At 38.6% G+C, this 12,008-nt stretch overlaps 1 protein-coding gene across 6 annotated transcripts in view; it reads right to left on the minus strand.

Annotated features, from left to right (window-relative positions):
* Positions 1–1,951: 1,951 nt before the first annotated feature.
* The window catches only part of ANKRD52 (ankyrin repeat domain 52), a 75,945-nt gene continuing 65,888 nt past the window's right edge, over positions 1,952–12,008 (minus strand). For 2 of the 6 annotated variants that reach the window (XM_073663746.1, XM_073663744.1), the window contains one exon: positions 1,952–11,561. In XM_073663746.1, the coding sequence (XP_073519847.1) occupies positions 11,329–11,561 (233 nt within the window). In that variant the 3' untranslated portion in view covers positions 1,952–11,328. Of the gene's footprint in view, positions 11,565–12,008 lie in introns of all 6 variants that reach the window. The other 4 variants (XM_073663745.1, XM_073663743.1, XM_073663748.1 and 1 more) reach the window with 3 other exon arrangements.

Here is a 12,008-nt window from a genome sequence, read left to right on the forward strand (position 1 = left end):
TTTTTAAGTTACCAGGAGAAGAATTGCGGAAGGCTGGACAAGTGAATCTGTGCCAAGTCATTGAGTATAATATGAATTTGTGCAAATCCTGATTATTTTACTCATGGAAATCTCTTCAATGAGAAATGGATTTTTTTTTTAGGAACTTGCTTCAAAAGACCAAAGGGTGCGGTAATTACTCTAGGATAAAACACTACATACATGCTGGTCCACTTTAGCACACAGCTCACCTATTTTGGGCCCCCACCCTTCACGTAGCTGGTAAAACTCATTTTAGATGAGTTCAAGCTAAACTGTTGTCAACTTTATAGATAAATTTGACTTTCAAAATAAAAAAAAAACTAACCTGTATTTCACATTAGTGTTTTAATTCATTGCATAACAAGGATTGTTTTTTCATATGGTCATAAAACCATCATTCAAGTTTCAGCTATGTAAATAGATTAATCAATAGATAAAAAAAAAAAACCTCCAGTCAAAAATGGAATATCTGTCATCACTTGATTTGAATAGGAGGCCATTTTCTGCCACATTAAAAGGATAAAAGATCTAAAAAGGATGTAACCTAAAATAAAAATGTTGCTCCTCCCCCAACTTAAAAACATTCAGAACTTCTAAATTTGTAATCTAGCAATCATTACCATAGAGGTATGAGATACATGTGGAGGTATGTGATATACGTGCAAAAGCTGAAGAAGTAGAGAACACACCCACACTCCCAAGTTTAGTTACTTGGTCCAGAGAGTCATTTCTTGTACATGATCATATGCCGACACCAGAGCACCCCAACACTCAGAGAAGCACAATGGTTCTCTGGCTCAGTGTAACTACTGGGGTGGGCTCCACTAAAGGCAAAAAGCTGGGGGGGGGGGGGGGGGGGGGGTCACAATGTTTTGCAATAGAATTAGACAAAAAAAAAAAAAAATAGAAGCACTGCAAGCTCTAGAGAAAATTTAAAGGCTCAGATCCATATAAGCAGAGGTTAATAATCAGGTCTGATATATACATATATTGTGTGCATTACATCTACATAAAAAGGGCCTCCCAACACTAATCCAAAATGCAAAGTTTCTAACAATGATCTAAATGCATTTGAGCTGTTCGCAGTATAAACTAATGAGGATAACAAAAGAAAGATTGACCATCATAGTCCGAAATATATGTTGCACCTGGTAGGTTATTATACAGGGCCAGAATGCTTTAGGGAAAATCTCATTCTCTGTGACAAAAAAAAAAAAAAAATCACTACTGGGTGGTCCCAGCGCCTTGAGGCATTTCCATCCTTGCAATAGCTTCTAACTCCCCAATGGTTAAGCCACATATGATTCTAGAGAGATCATTTGCCATTACACATCCCTGAGTTGTTCTTCTATGGCACAATTCATAGTGGGGGGGTAAACAGAAGGTGAGTAAAAGCACATGATGCTCAACAGCAAGAACATTAGCGTGCAAGCTGCTGATCCCCACAGAAAACGTAAAATCTGACCAAATGGAAGCACTCAAGAACGTAGAATGTTATAGTAACATTTCTGTAGGGACTTGTTCTCTAAAGTCCTCAATTGTAGTGGGACACAATAAATTGGACATAAAGTTATATAGGTTTAGCTATGCAAAACATTGCAGAAAAAAAAAATTGTATCAAAAGCAGCAATTAAATCACGTGGCCCTATATATTTCTGCCCAACACTGGTTCACTCAAAACAGCTGAAGTAGTACTGGTATAAATAAGGCTTTAATTCCTTGCGTATTGGAAGAGGTTAATGAGAATCCGCAAGCATACAAACTTTTACAATAGACAAGCAGCAAGTTCAAAAAAACGCTAAAAAGCCATTTGCGCAAAAAAAATAAATTTAAAATTACTGGGTTAACTGGGGAAAATAGAACAATCAATACACGATACAAAGGGGTTGGAAGCACTCGACTCCAGTTAGTGTTGTTTTCATTACGCACATTTGCTGCCAGATGTCAGGCGAAAAGTATAGTCAAGAGCAGTATTATGAGTTCAGTGTTATTCACCCGATATCTAAGAACGAGGTCCGTTACATTAACCAGAGTCCCGGCTAAGGGTGCTCAAGGCTGAAATTTACAACTTATGAAGGGTGCAGCATTTACAGACAGGGAAATGATATATTTACAACTATGAAAACCCGCTGGATCAGCCCAACCAGGCTCCATTAAAAAGGATTACATGAGTGCAACACAGATTTATCATTACTTTATTGCCACATGTAGGTCCAAACCTCTGGACATGTCACCAAAGAGTGTGTGCAAACAGAACGGAAGTGGCAATGGGGGAAGGGATGGAGGTAGTGAGGAGGAGCAGAAAACCCTCTTACTGCAAGAGACTGATTTTTTTGGACACATGCCACACATCCAAGTTGTTTGTGCTTCCAATCCCAGGACTACACAAAATCTATTAATTGAGGCCTCTAGTTTTAGTTTATTCATAGAACCACTGCAATGAACACCACATTTAAATAAAGTTCAGGGATGTAATTTATGTCAAGTTAAAAAAAACCAAACTTGTAAAATAAAAAAAATCTAGCTACTGGTGACTCCAGCAGCCGCAAGGATAAATGGAAACATTCTATGCTCTAGAACAGCTAAGTATTTTTGCTTTGGTTTTTAAGCAAAGGCATCCCTGCTTATCTCATGGGTCAGCCATGCTGCAACACCAGCAGTGGTGAAATATTATAATTGTGTACAGGTTAAATCAAATGTAAGGAGATGGAACTAGCTGCAACGCACGGTGCCGCCTTCTACTTGCCATCGGCTTTCCCAGAAATTGGACAAAATTCATAAAAAAAAACAAAAAAAACATTTTATAATAAGCTGCTCAATGTAACTAAACCAGTGAATAATAACCAGCAATGTCATCAGTCTTGGCCCTCAGTATTTTTACTTTATAGTCCATTTGTGCTTTAGATAAAAGGTGAACAGAGAATTAGCTTTTACAAGAAGCACAACACTTATGCTTCAGTCCCAAATCCCACTATATTGTTAATCATGGATTAATTCTACATAATTAGTAGCTATTTTTCACATCTAGATAGTACTCCTCTAATGATGGGCCTACACCACACTCGCCTCATTAAACCCTCAGCATTGGGATATAGAACATAAGAGCTACCAGTTCAAGTTTGGGCTTTGCTTTTTTTTCTCTCCATTTTTGGTTTCCAGGCTGAGATTTATAGAAAAAAAAAGTGACCGAAGACAAAAACTGTTAGTCATCATGTTTCTTTCCATTAAAAATTGTGTATGGACACGCTGTATTGCAATTGGATGCAAACTTTAGGATAAAAATTAAAAACATCTAAAAAAATATTGCTAGAACAGACTGGATTTATGCCAGAAACTTGGCTACGTCACATGAATGGCTTTGTAGGCTGATATATAAGTAACCATGCAAACATTTCTGGTAGACCGCTTCAAGTGCATATAGAATATAGTGACAACACGTTGTGTGCTTCTTCTGAACCTTGCCCAAACTAAAAGTGTCATTTTCACAATTTCACGTATGAAAACAGACATAGTTTCCCTGCTTTGGTCCAGTTTGGGAACAGTATATCATTTCATATTGCATCAATGTTGCTTCATTGCCTTCAGAAACTGGGAATGACATTTTGGCTTCATGGAGGTGTACAGTACAATATAAAGCTTAACAGGCCTCTAAATGAGAAGAAAAGCAGAACACTGCATTTAACCAGAATTGGATCTCATCTGTACCCAGCGTTTGGAACATACAATTAATTGTGCCTACTAAGAAAATGCAACGGTTAGTGGTAAATTAAAAACAAAAATAAATAAAAAAAAATTCTTACAACTGGTATGAAAGAATAATTCAAACCAATGGCAGCAAACCATTACTTAACCAAGAAGTGGCAACCGCATTTCAATTTCATTTTAATATCTTGGTATATCATGTCATAGGATACATTCAGCAATATGGCTCACGACAGCTATCCAAATGGATGAAGCTCCTTCTAGTTTGTTTTTTACAGTGGCAGTGCAAGTAAACCTGTTTGTGAAATGCTTTTGTGCTGTTTAGATTTTTTTTGTCTTTTATTTTAATTTTTCCCATTCACTTTTAAAACATTAACATCTCCACATGTATCGTCGTCTCTCCCGCTCGAGAGTGAGCACAGCAGTGAAGGACAGATCAACTCCTTCATTACCTCCCTTCACTTGTGTTCTTAAGGGAAATCAAACCCTTATACACCTCAACCCTGTACTGCGGTACGGACCCTCGTGTCATCGCATCGGCAATGACTTCTAGGTACCAGCAACAGTGACAGAGTCATGAGAAAGTGCTTATTAATGAAGCAAGTGCTTTGCATTAGGAGCTGAAAGAAACTTCCATTATAAGAGTGGCACAAACAAAGAAGACCCATTGCAAGGTCTACAACAAATATTACCAGCCTCCAGTGTTCAGGTTACAGATCATGATAAATCAGAATACACTGGGACAGAAATAAAGAGGGGGGTACTTTGGCATAATACATTGCTGTGTGAAAAAGCAAAAATCCAAGGGTTTAGAGAAATTTGGTAACCATTCCCATAAGACAAAAGTACCCAAGGAAAATGGCTGCACAGTCTGGAGGTAGGGTGGGATTGGGGGAACAGGAATGGAAGTTTCAGGACAGCCCTGTAAACAACGCACTCAGGTAACCAGACAACAACTTTGATAGCAAAATAATGCATCTTCCTTTTGCTTATCCCATGCCCGGCAACCCATCCCACCCCCACCCAAAAAAAAAAAAAATAAACACTCAAAAATTATTACTCAGAATTGTCAAGCTGTGCAATGCACATTATACCATCATTAAAGGAGAACAAGACCAGGTAGAACTGCTAAATAGGATGGAAGAATGGAGGGGCCAAACTGCTGCAACATGCCCCCCTCCAGTGAGCGACGGGGCAGAAAGAGGGGTAGCACAGCCAGGCCAAAGAAGAAAATCCACTAAAAGCCCTTTTCACAGAACTCTGATTGTCTAAATTTCTTATGCGGAAAGAGGGGCCCAAGAAAGCAAAAAATAAAAAGAAACCACACATAAACCCTCGCTCACATCATACACTGCACAAAAAATGGAAAATGCAAATATAAAAACAAACGAGGAAAAGCAAAACAAAATTGCAAAAATGATTTAATTATTACTGTGCGTTCCTCTCATGAAATGAAAAGGAGTTCCTACAAAAGGCAGCATTAAGAGTGCAAGAGACAAGAGTCCACACATTATATGATTTCTCCCATCGTCTTGTGCAAAACCATTAATAATAATACCCCAAAACATGAAATATTCAACAACCGAGCGTTCAATAAATGAATGCCTGAACATGGGAGGAAGAGAGCAAATTCAAGAGAAGACAAACTCTGCACACCTACACTTCTTAGCCCTTAACACCATCATTCAAAATCTTTGGACCCACGTTTTAGCAGAGATGAAAGCTCGAAATGTCTAATGTCACATGATATTGCTATAGGCAGCCCAAAAATACCACCTCCCTATAGTCTGCAGGCAAAAAGCCAAGGACAGGAAATTCTCTTACAGACATGGACACCTCTAGACCTTTCTCTCTACTGAAAATGAAGTCTACCGAATATGCTACATTTTAAGAAGGCACACAATAGAAATTATATGCTGGAAAAAAAGAAACAGAAAAAAAAAAAAAAGTATAGAAAACTAAACAAGTATAATGAAAACTGGCCTGTGTGACTGTACCACTCGGTGCAAACCGAGAGGGGAAAGCCATTCAAGTTTTAACACCAACAGTAAACTGAGGTAATGTGTTGACTGAAGAAGGTAACACTTTAATAAATAAAAGGGGAACTGTGGAAAGTAGATTTACTACAGCGTTTTAATTTTTCGTAAACTTCATCTAGTAGAAAATATCAGCACAGAATCAATGATGTACTGCCATCTGTCCAATTACATCACAATATGCATTTTATTTCTCCATTCATGTAAAAGGATTATTTTTTATCTACGAAAGATTGATACATTTAGTGCAAAGTTTCCACCCTACACACATAGTACGTGTACAAGGCTTAGAATTTAGCTCATGTAATGGACGCGCCATAATACTGGGGCAAGTAAGAACCGGGGAGGAGGAAGTTGGATATTGTTTTCCCCCCAAAAAATTTCCTTCTTTGCAGAGATCTAATTATGTAAGAAGTATATTATTAGAAACACTTATTTTGTGTACAGCTGTGTTAACCCCATCAAAGGTCTTTTCACCTGATCTACAAATGTTACATCTCGCAACCACATGCTTCAATGTGTAAAGAAACACATGCTTAAACTTAAGAACGTCATTTCTCTTTTGTCATTAAGACTAATTAAAACATTATAAATGGCAGCCAAAAGAAGGAACAAAAAAAAAAAAAAAGCTTAAAGTTTTTCTTTGTTGCATACTAATGATATATATATATATATATATATATATATATATATATATATAAAAAATAAATAAAATAAAACTGATAAGGCATCATCATTTAGACGTCTGTTCTTTTCTTGTGTGTGAAAAATGGACCATTTCTGTATCTCATTCAGTGTTTGTGATCCATTTTCGGTTGGTCTTGTCAGTTTTTGCAATTTACGTATGCTCCAAGAGAATGGACTTTTCAAAGCACTTAGCAACTGGTCAGTGAAAAACAGACAGAACTTGGACAACACACAGAGGATACCCATGTACGGTCTGTTTTTTTCTGACAGACCCCTTCACCTGAATACGCGAGTGTGATCTGCTAATCATATAAAAAACGTACAAGTCACCAATCTGTCAGCAAAAACCCACAAAAAAGACACGTGGACATACTCAGACTATAATGGGTATGTTCTAGGAACACGTAGGAGAATAATGGACGTCTAAACGAGTCCTTATAGGGACCAAGATAATACCAATCTCCATGTTGGTATTTCACTTTCTTAACAATAAGGTAAGTTTGGCGGATGTGGTTCCTCCAACTGAAGTGTTCAAAACCAGCCATTATCGCCATAGGAGTACAATTTGATTTTTCTGTGTGAACTGAGGCATATTCCACTGGAGACATTCAATGTCATTAACATTTCAGTGTTTTGGATCAACGTGCCATCAGTGTTTTTCCAGTATGTCAAAAGAAAAAAGAAAGTACAAAGGTTCTCCTATACTTTGCAATGTTAAACACGTACAGCGCACAGATGCCATCCGTGTGCTGTATGGTTTACACGGACCCATGGACTTGTACTGGCCTTTGTCTTCCGAGCTGCCAGTAAAAAACAAGACATGTCTCCGTGTGGCTTACATGGACACACCGTCCGTGTAAAAGCAATGATGTGCACAGCAGCAAACACGGACATGTGAAGGAGGCCTTACATATATGAAAGATACCATTCTGTGCTCTTCAAAAGCCATGAACCCATCTAGAAATATGGTAAACAGCAGGCGGGAGGGGAAAAAAAGTGTAAAACCTATTTGAAAGCAGTAAGGCAACGAATCACGTAAGGGCATAAAGAAAGCGCCTCAGAGCCCTATGAACTCTATCATGTTCTGCTTTATTAAGAAAGGACAAAAATGTACAAAAGTGTTATTCCGCGGGGGCAGCGCAGATTAATTTTCTTAAAAAAAAAAATCCAATTCCATACAAAGCAACAGTCTAGCATCCGATTTTGATGGATACATTGCAATTCTTTAACATAGGAAACCGTTTTAGTTCTTGTAAAATTTTGCATAAAAATTATTTTTGCATACAGATGACAAAATTGAAAAAAAAAAAAAAAGTAGTCTTGATTTTTCTTGATGAAATGTGGATAATTTCTTATATGCTCATGTGACCTTAGACTAACAGTGATACAAACTAGCAATATAAAGCCATGTTCTGCTTTCTCTGGCAAAAAGACCCCACTCTGGCAATCAATGGGGGTTTCAGAGGTTGGACCTTGTCAGATATAGACATTATCACCTATCCCTAAGCGATAACCTCTAGAAACCAGAATTACCCTTTAACACTTTGATATATATATTTTTTTTAAAAAAGCCAGATCAAAAAAAAAAAAAAAAAAAGAAATTGGGCAGAATGAGTTGGAAGTCACCCATCCATGTGTGATAATTTTCTGATTGCTGGGATCCTCGCTGGAATTGAGAAAGGTGATATGTCCATCGCTAGACTGATGTGCTGCTTAAGCTTATGCACCATTTACAGTCTATGGGACTGCTGGAAATATCTTTTAAACTGAAAACGCTTCTTGTGCCGAGTGGGGGTGCCAGCGATCCTGCAGCGGTGAGGAATCTGGGAAACAAACCGCACAAAGTCCGCACTACGGCTGTAGGTACGTAGACAACATATTGCGTTAAATGAGTTGCTTGTTTTCTAAACAAGTACAACTCGCTGTCATATATTCTTGGGGGAGAGGGGAGGACCCCAAAAGGTTTTCTTTACCTTCTATAATTGGTTCAATGAAAGTATTATTGTAAGGAGACTGTAAGGCTACTTTCTTTGACTTACAGATCCTTATGAGAAAGAGACCAATTGAACAGGAATGAATGATATAATGTCAGATTGACAATGTATCAGGGCACCACATTTACAATTTCTGCCCATTTCACCCAGATGTAATACAGCTGAATATTGGAAATTCCATTGTAGATGCAAAACATCAGTTAATTGAGCCTGAGATAAATAATGTATAACGACTTAGTGAAGTTAGCCTAACTTTTTCAACAGTGTCACCAGAAAGGGTCCATGGCTTTTTCTAAAAAGTACAGATGGTATATTTTACAATTAGAATTAGGAGAAGCACCCCTGACATGGGCCACAACCTATAAACACTTACAAATGTAGGCCTGCATTCACACATCCAAGTTACTATCAGAGAAACAGACTGATTTTTTTCCTTATGGGTCATCCTAGTTGCAGTTTTGTTTTGTTTTTTTGCACTGAAGCAGGTATACTGAACCATTTTTATCCAGTTACTCTTACGATGAAGTTTAGATGAAAAACTGAAATGTCTTCAGTGTTTCACATGGATCCACATAAAAACTTTAATGGCCAATTCCAAATAGGACATTATCAGAGTCTCACAGACCAGTAACATGGATCCGTTTTAAAACGGAAGAATGTATACATCACTGAGACTATGGGTCTGTGTGCTTTCCAAGACATGGACAGGTAAATGTAGCCTATATAGGGAAACACTTGTAAATTGCACGATAATTCCCCAAATCCAAAGAGCAGTAACATGCCCACTGGTTCAACTATTTCTCCTGTATAGATGTTTGAAAGAAAGGTTGAAGCCACATGCTGCGGCCAACTGTAAAGCACGGGCTTTCCCCCATCTGTAGCACATCGGCGGCCGTGCTGCCGGCTGAAGCATGTGGCTGCACCCAAAATCTTTCTGTAAACTATGAGGCGAGATCATAACTGTAAATCACCACTAAATACAGCCTATAACTACTACAGAACCAAAGGGGGAAAACCATTTTATTACACCAAAGGGAAGCGAGATGATATGTGAAATTGGAGCCCATCGTCATATACAATAACACATATAAGATAAAAGAAGCCTAATAAGGACATTTAAAATGAAGTGGAATTATACATGTAGTAAATGGATACAAGAGGCTTAAGCTGATTACCTATGAAATGTAACAGACTCCCGTACTGTGACAACATATTCTAGATAGCATGGATTAACATGTCAGACACTTTGTGCAACACTGTCCTTTACCCTGGGCAGGTCTGTGAAACGCCCAATTACAGTATTCCCCTGAATTGTTTTTTTTTTTTTTTTGCTGGTGAAATGCAGTAGGACATGCAAAAATAAGGAAAAGCCTTTTAAAAGTAATTCTAGAGAGGGAAGCAAAAAAAAAAAAAAAAAAAAATGTAGAAATGGGCAAGGAAAGGAGATTTAAAAAAAAAGTTATAGCACCTGTTTTCTCCTATTAAATTGATCCCTTTTGCCACTTTGGCGACCAGTTGACACGAGTCATTGCAAGATATTTTTGGTAGATAAAAATGTGATAAAAACATACAGCAAGTGAGAATTTGATGTGTTAGCTAAAGCTGTGTTTCCCAAAAACTTGGTAACAGTCATGGAAACTAACAGACAAAGTTAGAGAGTTGTTGTTTATCTGCCTCGCCTTATTGCATTATACAGGACAGTTGTTTGGATGAGGTCTATGGATAACTAAAATAAACTGCATGATTAAAATACATATATGATAATAAAAAAAAAAAAAAAGCACCGTTCTTACATTCTGATAATGCAACCAATGCAAAACACTAAGTAAGCTCAAGTAAACATCTAATACATAACCTCATACATGGACACACCGAACAGACCATCACTTCCGGTTAGAGTCACTCAAGTGCAAAAATTATCTGAAAAGAAGCCGCAAGAATAGGCATCTCAGAAAGAATAGGTGGAACGTAAATCTGCAGTCTAAACAAGCTAGGTCTGCAAACTGCAAATAAATATTAAAAAGACCCCTATAACGATTATAAATAATTGAAATACTGATGACATGGCAGATACAACAACGGTGAGGGGCGTCAGATGATGGGAAGACCAGAAAAAGAATAAAGCACTAGAACAGAGGATCACTAAAGTGCCTAGCTGGAGGGGATTGAGATGGGGGGGGGGGGGGGGCTTTGCAGCAGTGCATAGTGGGAATGTCACCTGGGGGTCCGTCAGTTGGCTAATTGTAGCACCTCATTTGCATAAAGAGAAAAGCAAGCGATTTTGCAGAGCCCAACATTTGCTAGGCATTAGGCAAGAAGATCATCTGGCAACAGCTTTAAAAAGTAATGGAAAGAAAAATGCTACAGACCTAGTGACTCGAGCTCACAACGCAAGGTGCTACTTAGCCACTTAAACCAGTAACCCCATATAAAACAAATCTTAAGATGCCCTTGAAATACATATTAAGGCCTGGTGACCCTTCAACTTTATAATGGCTTTCAGGATCTTACAGCAGCAAAGACATGAATTGCACAGGGTGAACCTTTAAAAATATGGATACAGAGGGCCTCCTTTCAGCTTTATACCCAAAGGCGGGGAAGAAGCAATGGTAACTGATTAAAAGAACCACACATTAAAAACTGTACCCCATGATCAAACTCCATTCCACCTGACCTGGGCTCTTTCCTAAATACAAAGAAGGTACAATACTACATAAGCTTCAGTGCAAGCCAAGATAGCTCAAGAGAGCAAGTGAGCATAGGAAGAAAGCCCAGGCACAGTTGGTACCTCTGCAACAGATGCGTCTTGTTCTCCTTTAAAGTGCCCTATATATATTAACCTAAATAAATTATAGTAAGGTTTTGGGTAACCCGCAAGGCGGGAGGAGCTACTCCGAGTAGCAGCCATCCATGGCAATGGAACCATGCCGATCCTTTGTGTAGGGACAGCTGCCACCGTTGGGGAGGGCAGTCTTGGCAGCAATACCGCAGTTGTTCAGGAGATTGAAGCTGAAGGGAAGGATGGCGTCTTTTGGTGGGAAAGGCTTCATGGTGGATAGGATAAGTGCCAAGCAATCTGCTACGTCTTTGTTAGGAGCACAGGCCAAGGCTGGGGTGTGACCTGCTGTCAGGAAAAAAAGGAAACAGAAGAGAATGCGGTCATACAAACAGTCATGTACTATACATAAATCACCTCTGGTTCAGAAAAGCCAACCCACAAAGAAAACAAATCTAAACATCTGCAAGTGTTACAACATCATATGCGCAAAGTATCCAAGATGGAAGATCGCTATAAATCACTTTACTGAGGACAGGAGGTTCTTCGGGGGTACTGTGCAGCAGACAGTGGACCACCAGCCGCCCAGTGTACCAGCTCATCCTGGCACAGATGAAGAGCGGATCAGAACATATAACTGCACTGGCCTATACAGTACAGAGAATGCATTTCAGTAACACGGGTATTCCACCAGCGAAATGCACACAATAATTGGCAAATCCGCCAATCTCATGTATCACATATCAGAAGCATCTGTGGCATTGTATACCAAATGCTGTTTCCAATTGCAAT

This window comes from Phyllobates terribilis, unplaced genomic scaffold (genome assembly GCF_046119375.1).
Source record: "Phyllobates terribilis strain yellow unplaced genomic scaffold, ASM4611937v1 Scaffold_2__4_contigs__length_985480577, whole genome shotgun sequence".
Classification (NCBI taxonomy): Eukaryota; Metazoa; Chordata; class Amphibia; order Anura; family Dendrobatidae; genus Phyllobates; species Phyllobates terribilis.